The sequence below is a fragment of the Coccinella septempunctata genome, chromosome 5 (genome assembly GCF_907165205.1).
Source record: "Coccinella septempunctata chromosome 5, icCocSept1.1, whole genome shotgun sequence".
Classification (NCBI taxonomy): Eukaryota; Metazoa; Arthropoda; class Insecta; order Coleoptera; family Coccinellidae; genus Coccinella; species Coccinella septempunctata.
Genome location: NC_058193.1, coordinates 32,675,989 through 32,690,714, shown reverse-complemented (window position 1 = coordinate 32,690,714; position 14,726 = coordinate 32,675,989). Strand labels below are relative to the sequence as shown.

Below are 14,726 nucleotides of genomic sequence, written 5' to 3'. Positions count from 1 at the left end.
GTGTTCTGTGGGTTGGATCGCAACGTAATTTTTGCATTTATTTTATGAATATTCTAAGGGGGACTTTTCTGTCGGATAGTCTGGATAGTGGACGACTCGATAGTGTTTATTTGTTGCTCCCTTTACATCAAACTATTCAAATTTCAAGAGATGCATGAGCTTTTACCCAAAGATATTACACATCTTTACTTTTACCCAAAGATATTACACATCTTTGCTTTTACCGCTCTTATATTATTCAGTGACTCAGGACTCAGGTTAGTGATCACAGATTATCCGTCAGATTCAGGTTAGGATCATCTGTCAGAGTGGTTTCATTGAGGTTATGTTTCCTTTTCGCAGATTTTTTTTTGTTTACATTTAAATGGTTTAACAACTGATATGATATCTTCTCTTGGTCCTCAATTTTGAAATTGAAATCCACTTATTGCATGCATTATGGATGAAGAAAAAAGGCCATGTGGTCCTGGACCGTCTGATTTGCAAGAAGATCCTGAAGAACCAATAATAATATCCACTACCACTTCTGATTTGAAAGGCTGTAAGTAATAAGATAATGTGAGAAAATTTCGATGAAAAAAATAAAGTAGGACCTAAATAAATTGTAGATCATCCCAGAACTGGAATCAAAGAAGAAATTACTAGTCAGGTGAAGAAAGTGAAATTGTATCCCTGTATGAATCCGAATTTATCTAGTGAAGAAAATAAGGCTAAATTGAAAGAAGTATGGCAAAAAGGGAATAGTTTCCGGTCGGACGAAGTAGAGATTATAGTAGATCCGTTCAGAGTGTGTGTTATCGATAACTTTTTGGAAAGTCCGGATTACATTGATGGAATTCGTTCCGATTTCAATGTTTTGGATTGGAACAAAAGAAAGATGGATTTGTACGAATTTTTCCAATCTAAAGATCTAAAGACTTTGGATCTCGATTACATCAAGGGATTTTATGAATTGCTTAAAAAATCTGTTATGACATGGGCAAGTATTTTTATTGCAATAAGTAAATGAAACGATTCTAATGAATTTTTTCAGGTAGCAGAAATAACAGGCTATCCGCTGGAAGAAATATCAGCAACATGCAGCTGTTACACAAATACAGATTATCTCTTAGTTCATGATGATCAAAGGGAAGACAGAATGGTAGCTTTTGTATATTATATGACTAGTTCTAATGGCTGGGATTCCAGTAAGGGGGGCAGTCTGGATCTGTTATCTAAAGATGAGAAAGGTCTTCCAGAGAAAGTTGTTAGAAGTATTTTACCAAAGAATAATCAACTAGTATTCTTTCCAGTCACAAATGATTCTTATCATCAGGTAAGTTGTAAACATACATCTTTTGTCATCTAGTCTCCGTTTTTCAATTCATATAGGTCTTTCTTCTTTAGGTAGCAGAAGTTACCACCCTAGAAGACACCCGATTGACCATAAATGGATGGTTTCATGTAAGAACACCACCAGTCTTCCAATCTCCTCATTTTGAATATCCTGTAAGTAGCCTGTTTGGAAAAAGGGAACTGAAACCTGTTGAAAAAGACTTATTGCTTGAGTCTTGGATTGAAGAGAGTTATTTAAACAACGAAGATGGTACACTTGAGGATATTCAAAAGCACATTGAAGAGAATAGTGAAATCTCACTCAGAGAATTTTTTAGGAAAGAAGCTTTGGATGAAATCGAGCAGTGTTTGGAAATTATCGAAGAAAATGGTGAGTATGAATCATTTTGAGCTGAAATCCTTGTTTGAATTATTACAAATCACTTTTACACAACAACAGTATATAACAACAGTATGTATATGATTTGTGAAAAAAATTTTTATATTGTTTCACATTGAAATACTCCCTGTTTTTTTGTGGTGATACTTATATGAGTACTAATTTTTTTTTCAGGTGAAAAATGGAAAAGAGCTGCTCCTCCAAATAGAAGTTTATATGATGTGCTGGTAACCGATGACTCTTTGCCCCATTCATTAAAACGGTTTTTAGATCTTTTTCAATCGCAGCAGTTCTTCGATTATTTGAAAATTATTACTGATGTGAAGTTTAGCTCCATGAAATTTGAATTTCAGAGATGGTTTCCAGGAAGTTATTGTGTATGTATAAAGTTGTTTATTTAAAATCTTACCTTTCTGATTTTCACCAATTGATTCTAGTTATTATCTGATTACAATTGGAGTAAGGAAGAATTAGATGTTATTTTTTATATTCCATCTGGTGAGGTGGAGGGTATAGTTGGAGGAAGAACACAATATGTGAGTATAGATGAAGAAATACAAGAAGCGCTCATCACAATAGAACCTTTGAAAAATAGGATGAACTTGGTGTATAGAGATACGGCCAGATTTACAAGCTATTTCAGTAAGCAAAGTAGGTGCGAAAAGTTTTATTTGTTAATATGTACGTTTTCTGAATAAAGTGATTATTTGAGTTGTTGCATTTCCAACTTTCACTGATGAAACAACCAAAAATCATCTTTTACATGCTCCTTATTCTTGATATTGAATTTAGCTGCCAATAGTTGAATAAAACATAGACAATTTCAGTAAGAGATAAAGTGAAATTTTCTTATTCAATATTCCTCAGAAATATCGATTCTTATACTGCTGCTTTCTTCGTTAATTTGCAAGGTGTCCCATGTTTTGTTTCTTTTGAGTTATGTCCATTTCTCAACTTTGGAGATCCTTAATTCCTTCTTGAACAAATGGATTAAATTTTGCCATTTCCACCTGTTCCTCAACATTAAACCTTTTCAGATTAATTGTTTTATTATGCCAAGTATTTCACGAGGGATTTGGAATAATTGGGAGACAATCGCAATATGAAGGTAAGATTTTCATATTTTCTTCCTTTAACTGATTTTCTTTGTCAGCCCTTTCGAAGATAAAATCGGCATATATTTTGAGGTTCATAAATAACAGGAAAGAAATAGACTCAAGTCAACTCATATATTTTTTCTCATGATAATAACAAGTTTACAACAAATTTATACATCAATTTTAACACGTTCATTGCCCTGTGCACAGATATGCTATAATTATTGAAATTTTGTTTGCAGTTTGATGAAGCTTATCTGGGGTACTGTTGAGTTCAATGATATGTCATGCTTTATCAATTTTGTACTAAAAAAATTTTACAGGCGAACATGTTAAAAACACAACAGTTTACCAGAACCTAGTCATACATTTTGATGTACTGCAATCAAAACGACACATCTTATATTAACATACTGCAGATGTCAGCATTTGTTCACAACATATCTAATTGTAACAATTTTTGATAGAGAAATATTTCGATAAAACCTTCTCAAAAACAACAACTATAAGAATAGGAGAAATTCATCGGTTAAAAAAAAAGTCAAATAGAAAATATGAAGTTTATAGATACCACACCTATAACGAATATTAATAGACAATTCAGTCTTATAACGTTACATTCCCCTGATTTCACAGCCTGCTTCGAAAATTCGCATTCTTTTGAATATCTATAAAACAGCATCTGTGAAAAATGCATTATAAAACGATTCTTACATTCTCACACTCACTACTTTTCAATTTATTCATATGAAACAAAAGAAGTAATAGTTCTTCAATATTTATAATCATGTTGTTAGTATTACCACAGCAGTTTTTCATAGAAGCCATGGGGAACATAAATCTGGCAATGCCCACACGTTAAATGATTTTACAAATATTTGTTTTTACTGCTTTTTTCTCTGAGAGCTCACTTTGAACCAATTGAAGTATTATGCTTCTAAATAAACGACTGTGATATTATCAAGGCAACAATTTCACTGTCATATGTTCCCTCTAATCAGTCATCTCAATTACATCTCAGAAAAACTATTAATATATATTTTTCACAAAAAATCATCATTTTCTCTACAAAAATTTATAACAATTTTGTCTCTTTGATAAAATATTTTGTGTTTATCAAATTCATCTTGTATTTGTGTTAGGTACAACACAACACATTCAATAGTCTTCTTGAGGAAGTAAAAATATCGATATTTTTGTATGTCTTGTAAACAGAGAATGGCAAGAGAGACAGAATAAATATCCCCTTTCTCTTAAGTTTATGCATCCCTGAGAAACAGATCTTGGTGCTTTTATGAAACGAACTAAAGTCAATGCCAAGTTGTTCTTGGATAATCGCATTTGTATTTGGGGCCGTCCAAGGAGTTGTTGAAAGCTGGTTGAAAGTTTACGTTTATCGTTACAGGGTGTAGTATAACTTCATCTGAAATCTCGTAGCTGGGGAAATATGGCATAAGGGCCTTGTAGTCCACTGTCAGGGGTACGTAGAAGGATCCTTTGGTGTGCAACATGAAAATCGGTACTTTGAAGTTCTTCACGTTCAGACTATGCAGAGATGGATCATGGGGAGAGCAAGGGTTGGTGGTTTCATTGCTGGATGCCGACTCGAGTTTCAAATGGTTATTCGAGGATAAGGTACTGTCTGAGGGAGAGGTCCTGTTTGTATTTTCAGCGTCTGATGTTCTTGTACATGTTTCACTTGCTGGCGGGGAACTGTGCGACATACTGAAACATTAAAATATATTTTTATGAGTGATTTAGATTATTAGCAATTGCTGGAGAGCAATGAACAATCATCAGCTAGTACCTTCTATTTTCTATGCTGTTGAGAGAACTCCTCCTGTCGTCATCCAGTTTAGGCCTTTTAGGATTACTTTCCCCATTCAAATCCTGATTGAACCGCAATTTTATGTTAGTCTTGTATTTGTATGATATCCTCCCGTTTTCTCCATGACCATTTTCATTCTCTTCGTGGTTTGTTCTGGTCGAATAGGTGTTGTTATTATTAAATGTATTGTTATCTTTAGTGTTGTTATTGTTCTGTTCGATTTCGACTTTCATCGTTTGAAATTCAGGTACTTGTATCGGACTTCTGTCTACCATTGGTGGTCCTGATCCCATAAGTCTGTCGGTAACTGGCATATTTTGTGGTGCATGGCTGGATCGATGGGGTAGGTTTGCGCAATGTTTCTGTAGATGTGTGAGAAGGCGAACGCATATGGCTTCATTGGAGAAATGACCTTCTACTTCTACCATGAACCTCATGGTTTCTGACATGCATTCTTGGTAGCCTAACCTGAAAGATTGATAATTTTTTTGAGTTGGTAATATATAGGTATAGTCCAGTTTTAGACGGTAAAATGTAAATTAATCATTAATATTATAATTTTATGATCATGTCCTGATTTGCATGTAAAATTCGCTAGTTATTGGACTACATTGTACATGCTGTATATAAGGTATATTATCGTAGATTTGAATGTGATACATATTCTAAAAGAGCAACTCCTCTAGTAATGAATCTGAGAATTTCGCCCACCACGGTGCAACAGTTTGGTTTTGAGGATGTTTTAACTGAACCCAACTTTTTGGGAATTTTTCGAAGGTCATCTTTCGAGTCTTTTATCTTCCAGGAAAATTATCGTAGATCTAAACCTGATACATATTCTGAAAGAGCAACTCTTCTAGTATGAAATCTGAGAATTTCATCCATTTCGACACAACCATTCGGTCTTGACGAATCCTCAAGTGAAATTCGCAATTTTTGAAAAATGCCATTTTCAAAATGAAAATCTAAACGAAGGGAGATAGGCTCTCGAAATTACTCGCAATAGATTCAGCGTGTTCGAAAACCCATATTTTCATACCAAAATTTCAAATATCTGCCCCTGTTTAAGAGAAAATAATTTTTTTTGTTTTTCCACTTTTCATTTTCGAGTTGACTTCGAAGAGCTCTCTGGAATGCAATTCTCTATTGAATCATCAACTGTTTGGTTTCCTAGATTCTTCAAAACAAATTCAATGCACTCCATATCCTAGGATAGTAATAGAACATCCTGATTTTCAGACAGAGTAGCAAATAGGTCATTTTAGGGGGGTCTAACCCCTTGCTCATTTTTGACCCAAAAAATCGAGATTTTCGAAATCGAGTTTTTGTGCTAGGATGGAAGCCTAGGCAACGCTGATTATATAACCGGAAATCCCAATTGGATCAGACGAATATAACAGGAGATATCGCAGATTGAAAATTGTAATTTTTGAAAAATGCCATTTCCAAGATGAAAATCTAAATGAAAGGAGATAGGCTTTCGAAATTGCTGGCAATAGATTCAGCGTATTCGAAAAACTATATTTTCATACTCAAATTTCAAATATCTGGCCCAGTTTAGGAGAAAATATTTTTTTTTGTTTTTCCACTTTTCATTTTCGAGTTGACTTCGAAGAGCTCTCTGGAATGCAATTCTCTATTGAATCATCAACTGTTTGGTTTTCTAGATTCTTCAAAACAAATTCAATGCACTCCATATCCTAGGACAGTAATAGAACATCCTGATTTTCAGACAGAGTAGCAAATAGGTCATTTTAGGGGGGTCTAACCCCTTGCTCATTTTTGACCCAAAAAATCGAGATTTTCGAAATCGAGTTTTTGTGCTAGGATGGAAGCCTAGGCAACGCTGATTATATAACCGGAAATCCCAATTGGATCAGACGAATATAACAGGAGATATCGCAGATTGAAAATTGTAATTTTTGAAAAATGCCATTTCCAAGATGAAAATCTAAATGAAAGGAGATAGGCTTTCGAAATTGCTGGCAATAGATTCAGCGTATTCGAAAAACTATATTTTCATACTCAAATTTCAAATATCTGGCCCAGTTTAGGAGAAAATATTTTTTTTTGTTTTTCCACTTTTCATTTTCGAGTTGACTTCGAAGAGCTCTCTGGAATGCAATTCTCTATTGAATCATCAACTGTTTGGTTTTCTAGATTCTTCAAAACAAATTCAATGCACTCCATATCCTAGGACAGTAATAGAACATCCTGATTTTCAGACAGAGTAGCAAATAGGCCATTTTAGGGGGGTCTAACCCCTTGCTCATTTTTGACTCAAAAAATCGGGATTTTCGAAATCGAGTTTTTGTGCTAGGGTGGAAGCCTAGGCAACGCTGATTATAGAACCAGAAATCCCAATTGGATCAGATGAATATAACAGGAGATATCGCAGATTGAAATTTGCAATTTTCGAAAAATGCCATTTCGAAGATGAAAATCTAAACAAAGGGAGATAGGCTATCGAAATTGCTCGCAATAGATTCAGCGTATTCGAAAACCTATATTTTCATGCCAAAATTTCAAATATCTGCCCCTGTTTAAGTGAAAATAATTTTTTTTGTTTTTCCACTTTTCATTTTCGAGTTGACTTCGAAGAGCTCTCTGGAATGCAATTCTCTATTGAATCATCAACTGTTTGGTTTTCTAGATTCTTCAGAACAAATTCAATGCACTCCATATCCTAGGACAGTAATAGAACATCCTGATTTTCAGACAGAGTAGCAAATAGGCCATTTGTGGGGGGTCTAACCCCTTGCTCATTTTTGACTCAAAAAATCGAGATTTTCGAAATCGAGTTTTTGTGCTAGGATGGAAGCCTAGGCAACGCTGATTATATAACCGGAAATCCCAATTGGATCAGACGAATATAACAGGAGATATAGCAGATTGAAAATTGAAAATTTTTGAAAAATGCCATTTGCAAGATGAAAATCTAAACGAAAGGAGATAGGCTTTCAAAATTAATCGCAGTAGATTCACCGTGTTCGAAAACCTATATTTTCATACCAAAATTTCAAATATCTGGCCCTTTTCAGGAGAAAATAATTTTTTTTGTTTTTCCACTTTTCATTTTCGAGTTGACTTCGAAGAGCTCTCTGGAGTGCAATTCTCTATTGAATCATCAACTGTTATGTTTTCTAGATTCTTCAAAACAAATTCATTGCACTCCATATCCTAGGACAGTAATAGAACATCCTGATTTTCAGACAGAGTAGCAAATAGGCCATTTTAGGGGGGTCTAACCCCTTGCTCATTTTTGACCCAAAAAATCGGGATTTTCGAAATCGAGTTTTTGTGCTAGGGTGGAAGCCTTCGCGATGCTGATCATAAAACCGGAAATACCAATTGGATCAGACGAATATATCAGGAGATATAGCAGATTGAAAATTGAAAATTTTTGAAAAATGACATTTGCAAGATGAAAATCTAAACGAAAGGAGATAGGCTTTCAAAATTAATCGCAGTAGAATCACCGTGTTCGAAAACCTATATTTTCATGCCAAAATTTCAAATATCTGCCCCTGTTTAAGAGAAAATAATTTTTTTTGTTTTTCGACTTTTCATTTTCGAGTTGACTTCGAAGAGCTCTCTGGAATGCAATTCCCTATTGAATCATCAACTGTTTGGTTTTCTAGATTCTTCAAAACAAATTCAATGCACTCCATATCCTAGGACAGTAATAGAACATCCTGATTTTCAGACAGAGTAGCAAATAGGCCATTTTAGGGGGGTCTAACCCCTTGCTCATTTTTGACTCAAAAAATCGAGATTTTCGAAATCGAGTTTTTGTGCTAGGGTGGAAGCCTAGGCAACGCTGATTATAGGACCAGAAATCCCAATTGGATCAGATGAATATAACATTAGATATCGCAGATTGAAATTTGCAATTTTTGAAAAATGCCATTTCGTAGACGAAAATCTAAACGAAGGGAGATAGGCTTTCGAAATTGCTCGCAATAGATTCAGCGTATTCGAAAACTTATATTTTCATGCCAAAATTTCGAATATCTGCCCCTGTTTAAGAGAAAATAATTTTTTTTGTTTTTCCATTTTTCATTTTCGAGTTGACTTCGAAGAGCTCTCTGGAATGCAATTCTCTATTGAATCATCAACTGTTTGGTTTTCTAGATTCTTCAAAACAAATTCAATGCACTCCATATCCTAGGACAGTAATAGAACATCCTGATTTTCAGACAGAGTAGCAAATAGGTCATTTTAGGGGGGTCTAACCCCTTGCTCATTTTTGACCCAAAAAATCGGGATTTTCGAAATCGAGTTTTTGTGCTAGGGTGGAAGCCTTCGCGATGCTGATCATAAAACCGGAAATCCCAATTGGATCAGACGAATATATCAGGAGATATAGCAGATTGAAAATTGAAAATTTTTGAAAAATGCCATTTGCAAGATGAAAATCTAAACGAAAGGAGATAGGCTTTCAAAATTAATCGCAGTAGATTCACCGTGTTCGAAAACCTATATTTTCATACCAAAATTTCAAATATCTGGCCCTTTTTAGGAGAAAATAATTTTTTTTGTTTTTCCACTTTTCATTTTCGAGTTGACTTTGAAGAGCTCTCTGGAGTGCAATTCTCTATTGAATCATCAACTGTTATGTTTTCTAGATTCTTCAGAACAAATTCAATGCACTCCATATCCTAGGACAGTAATAGAACATCCTGATTTTCAGACAGAGTAGCAAATAGGTCATTTTAGGGGGGTCTAACCCCTTGCTCATTTTTGACCCAAAAAATCGAGATTTACGAAATCGAGTTTTTGTGCTTGGGTGGAAGCTTTGGCAACGCTGATTATATAACCAGAAATCCCAATTGGATCAGATGAATATAACAGGAGATATCGCAGATTGAAATTCGCAATTTTCGAAAAATGCCATTTCGAAGATGAAAATCTAAACGAAGGGAGATAGGCTTTCGAAATTGCTCGCAATAGATTCAGCGTATTCGAAAACCTATATTTTCATACCAAAATTTCAAATATCTGCCCCTGTTTAAGAGAAAATAATTTTTTTTGTTTTTCGACTTTTCATTTTCGAGTTGACTTCGAAGAGCTCTCTGGAATGCAATTCTCTATTGAATCATCAACTGTTTGGTTTTCTAGATTCTTCAAAACAAATTCAATGCACTCCATATCCTAGGACAGTAATGGAACATCCTGATTTTCAGACAGAGTAGCAAATAGGTCATTTTAGGGGGGTCTAACCCCTTGCTCATTTTTGACCCAAAAAATCGAGATTTTCGAAATCGGGTTTTTGTGCTAGGGTGGAAGCCTAGGCAACGCTGATTATAGAACCAGAAATCCCAATTGGATCAGATGAATATAACAGGAGATATCGCAGATTGAAATTTGCAATTTTCGAAAAATGCCATTTCGAAGATGAAAATCTAAACGGAGGGAGATAGGCTTCCGAAAATGCTCGCAATAGATTCAGCGTATTCGAAAACCTATATTTTCATACCAAAATTTCAAATATCTGGCCCCGTTCAGGAGTTTTTCCACTTTTCATGTTTGTGCTATATCCTCTGCAGTGAACTTGATAAAGAGTTCATTGATTCTCTGTCGCCTTTCAAAATTTCAAGTGAATCCATTAATATTCAAAGAATTATTAGGCGATAACCTTCATTTATACCTATCTGGACTAGTATAGTGACAAGGATTGAATATTGGACACGTGCCATGATTTCTCTTATGGCTCCACTTATTGTTATTAGTATATTTCGTAGATTCTTCATTGAGATCTTTTGAAGAAAAATAAAATTCACCTGAACTGTTCACTGGGGTCGGAGTCCTGCTGCAAGAACTTCATGTGCTTGATGGCCATCTCGATTATTTCAGTTTTTTCTATTCTACCCCTGCCTTTTTTCAAATATTCGGTCGGGATCAGCCGGGAGAGATCTGCGAGGCAGTTGTTCATGCGGTCCCTCCTTCTTTTTTCGATTATTCTGTGAGACATTGGATCTTGCTGAAAAAAAATGGGAAAATATTCAATGATCGCTTCATTTCACATTATGGGTCTGCGACTCCAAGTTTCTAAATAGGCCGGACGTATGTGTCGAGAATTTAAGCTCTCAGGACCTTTGAAGTGATGTGTAACCCGATCACATTCCATATGGTCAAAAACTACTGGATGGGTGGGTGAAATCCACATCAAAACTCTATACATATATACAAAATCAAGTTTGCTTACCCTTGTATTCTTATTTCTCTTGAAATTCCCGTACTCTAAATCGTCTTCGCTACAGTTGGCAGTCGAAAAATTCAAATTCCTGCAAATAATTTGATATGATAGGAAAAAGTCGATAATATTATATGATCTGATTACTTACGAATCGCAGCAAGGAAATATGCTTCGTTCTTCTTTGTGCTGACTATTTTCGTCTAATAGGTGATTCCTGAAAAAGAAAATTGATGTGAACCTTGCAAATCTATTGACTTGTGAAATTTTCATGATGATGGAGTTATGACACAAAAATAGTTGGAATTCTCCTAAGAAAAACCGGTTTTATACATGAGTTGGTGCTCTTTTGCATAGCAAAATATATGTAATATTAATATTATAAAACTCATAGTGACAATCATCGACTATAGACTTGAAACTTTTTAGTGTAATTAGTCCACACATTGGTTCCATTATCATGGAAAGAAAATTCTTCTAAGATCAATAGAATATGAGTTAAAATAGTCTGTTTGAACAGCGAAAGAAAAAAACGGGTTGCTTTATATTTTACACATTCTGTATATTGAGTTAATGTATTCGGGGTAGGTATAAACTCAATGATATTGAGCAGATTGAAATCTTAACAAATCAAATTTCAACGCTTTATAGTCTCTCCATCTTGGGTATCCAAATCAAACAATTCAAAGAAATATTCCAGATGAATAATAATCCTTTATGAGCAGTTTATATGAATGCTCCATCAGTTTTTAATGTCATTCCACCATAAAAAAAAAATACCAATGACTTAATCAAGCCAGTTCCCACGCGTCTTTAAAAAAATCACAAGGACAAAGAAAACAGCTCTTGTAGGTAGGTACTTGCTCTTGTATAATGGATTGATATTTTATTATGAATAGGTAATTCTTCGTTATATAACGTTGAATTTACTCTTATGAGTCATTCAAAGACGACTGCAAACTTTCTAAATGGCATAAATATCAAAAGTTTATTTTATTATTGTCGTTTGAAAATCATTGGTAATTGTGAATATTTTATCCCTTATATAAGTGGGTAGGTAAAACGCTTTCATTATAGAGAATAGTGGAAAAACACCTCTACATCTCTTTATCTCCCCAGATCAATAATTGTGACATATACGTTTTGATTATTGCAGTGCAGAATGATATCCAATTTTCACTGCTATTAAATCACATAACGATTGTTCCGCCCTATCATGATTTCAGTTGGTGAACTTAGGAACTCAATGAAATTAGTTTCAACAATGGAAATGTTTTCCACTGATTTTCATCTCAAAGAGCAAAATTGCGTAGTTTTTACTGAGGATATTTGTGCTCAGAAGGAGGTTGGCATTTTGTTTGTTACTCATAATATTGTTTGTTTGGAGTTTTTCTTTTAATCCCCAGAGAAGTATCTGCTAATGTTTTCAATCATGGGTTTTGAAAGGTCAACAATGTTATGAATTGGCTTTCTTCTACCAATGTACACTTTTATGGCTGGAAACCATAAGGATGAAATTCATACTTCATAATAGTAGGTCCGAAGGCTAAAAAGTAAATACCAGGAACTACATAATAATATATAAAATATTGTTATGGTTCTCTCAATGAAAGTTTACATTGAAGTGTATTTATCTGTATTTCCTTACTAATATTCAACCATGTACAGTGGTGAAATATTGTGAAACAGAACGATACAAATATCGAAAATTGGACCGCGTTACACAGGAGAGTCATCAAGGTAGGCAGTTTATCATGTTAAATGAGAAAAATGTCATACGTAGGAGGTCAAAATGTCGTTGATCAATTAAATATTGATTCCAAAACATTTTTTCGTAGGTGTTGACGACCTTGCCTATGTATTTCGTATAAATAATTCTCGATATAAAATCGAGTATTAAAACCATACCTTCAGAACAGGTCCGTACTCGAGGATATCAATCGAAAATGACGAAAACGAAATGAGAAACACTATTTCGTGTGGCAAACAGTCTTCTCTTAATTCCTGCAAAGATTGATAGTGGGGACCAAATGGCCAAAATAAGTTGAATGTTGGAGATTAGAAGGAAACTATGATGAAATTTATATAACAGTGATCCTCCTGTAGCTGTCGACTCTCATTGACTCATTATGAGGGTAAAGAATTGGGGAATAAACATGAAAATGGATTCTACTAGACGAGATTTTCTCCACTAATTATTTAGTTATGGAAATTGGAATGTTTTCATATTTTACTCGCTTTGAACTTGCAACTACTTTTGTGGCGGAGTAGCATAAGCTCGTTCAGCTCTAAAATTCGAAACTGTATGTAAAATTTGCAACGTTTCATTGGACAGCAAAAAACATCAGTGTTTTTCGACAAATTGAAGATTTGTTAGACAGTGTTCAATTTTGTTACTTCAATCTAGGTCCTCTAGCACCAATTTATCATTTCTAGCGTGATAGTAACAGAAAATTAGAAAAATTTTCAGTTTTATACAATTTTGCGAAACCATCGATTGTCACGAGGACGACCCTGTCCAGATATCTCTTTTTAAATCCGGCGTAATAAATTGGTCCGAAATTACGAATACGTGCCTGCATTCAAAGGTCAAATAAGCTATGAAATTATTGGAATTAATTCCACTTACCCTTCATAGTTAACGTGCAAATTTGTATTACTGCCCCAGTAAGACCTCTGCAGATTATTCATCGTGGAAAATCACAAAGTTATTAAGCGTGGAAAACACTGTTGCACCGGGAAAACGATCGGAAAATATCACTACAAACGCACTACGAAATGCACTTGTTTTGGCGCAATCACATTTCCTTCTATTTTCCGGACGTCCGAAAGGAACCTTCTTGGTTGGAAAGCGTCGGAAAATGGATCATTTTCATCGGGAAATGCGGGCAGGTTGTTAACTGAAGGGGGGGAAACCACCTTTCTCGTATCGTTCTCTAATAGGAACTGACTGGCGTCGGTATGAAAATGTGAAAACTCAAAACATTCTAGGCTGGTACACTGAATTACAATTGAACAACCTGACACGCCAATAGACACGTGAAGTCTATCTTCGAGCAATCCCCGACCTATTCGCAATCGTATGTCGCCTTCCAACAAGATACGTGACTGCGATGGCCAGTGCCGGACTCGCGGAAAACCTATCAGGAGAAAAATTAGCGTGTCCAAACGCACCCTATTACTATTATTTTTTTTTTTGGGATATGCACTGAGTTCATGTGTTATCGATTCGAAAATGATATGAAAACTCAATGAAATAGGCAAGAATAACAGCGTCTTTCAGTTTTTTTTCTGAAAATATCAAAGGCTTACAGATTTTTCTGCTTTTCCATCATATCCCATACATATTCAATGGTATTTGAATCCATTAAATGGAATTGTCATGTTGAAAAATTAATATATCTCTTAGCCACAACCCAATAACATCTCACGGAAAAACAAGACTTACCAAAGTCTTTATTTCTATGTTAGTCTCGTGATTATCAGCATTTTCATTTGAAGTTATTGGTTGAGAAAGTATTAATTCAATTTTCCTCAAGGCCTTTCTTCTTCTAATTACAACGAAACTAGAAGAAAACCAAAGATTATGGTGAGATTCTATTTTCGAGAGCTTTCCATCGAGCCCACACATGATATATGTTTCCAAGTTGGATGGGGTTGCAGCCCACTCAACCAGGACCAGTTCAATTCACTTTCCTACCTCTCAGAGCGAATATTTTAGCATACATACATACAGAGTTGGTAATCGTTTCCTGTCAGATGTCGCTAGAGTGTATTTTTACATCCTACATCATTCCATGTTCGTCGCGGAATGAGTTGTGTTGCTCTGACGATCTCGAATGAGACCGAAACCATGGTCAGCATCTTCTCCTTCTCGACGAGGTGGTACTT

General features: G+C 35.0%; 2 protein-coding genes across 2 annotated transcripts; one reads left to right on the top strand and one right to left on the bottom strand.

Annotated features, from left to right (window-relative positions):
- The first annotated feature begins 308 nt into the window (after window positions 1-308).
- Window positions 309-2,434, top strand: LOC123313213 (prolyl 3-hydroxylase sudestada1). Its single transcript, XM_044897973.1, has 6 exons — window positions 309-541; window positions 609-979; window positions 1,034-1,315; window positions 1,387-1,705; window positions 1,889-2,091; window positions 2,152-2,434. Exons 1-6 carry the CDS (start codon window positions 439-441, stop codon window positions 2,410-2,412), a joined length of 1,539 nt encoding a protein of 512 aa, XP_044753908.1. The 5' UTR covers window positions 309-438; the 3' UTR covers window positions 2,413-2,434.
- Window positions 2,435-2,929: 495 nt separating this feature from the next.
- On the bottom strand, window positions 2,930-13,900 carry LOC123314566 (transcription factor cwo). Its single transcript, XM_044899915.1, has 6 exons — window positions 13,465-13,900; window positions 10,987-11,052; window positions 10,848-10,926; window positions 10,423-10,622; window positions 4,619-5,107; window positions 2,930-4,536 (listed from the first exon to the last, which is right to left on the bottom strand). The coding sequence occupies exons 1-6, from the start codon at window positions 13,524-13,526 to the stop codon at window positions 4,122-4,124; spliced, it is 1,311 nt and encodes a 436-aa protein (XP_044755850.1). The 5' UTR covers window positions 13,527-13,900; the 3' UTR covers window positions 2,930-4,121.
- Between the last annotated feature and the right edge of the window lie 826 nt (window positions 13,901-14,726).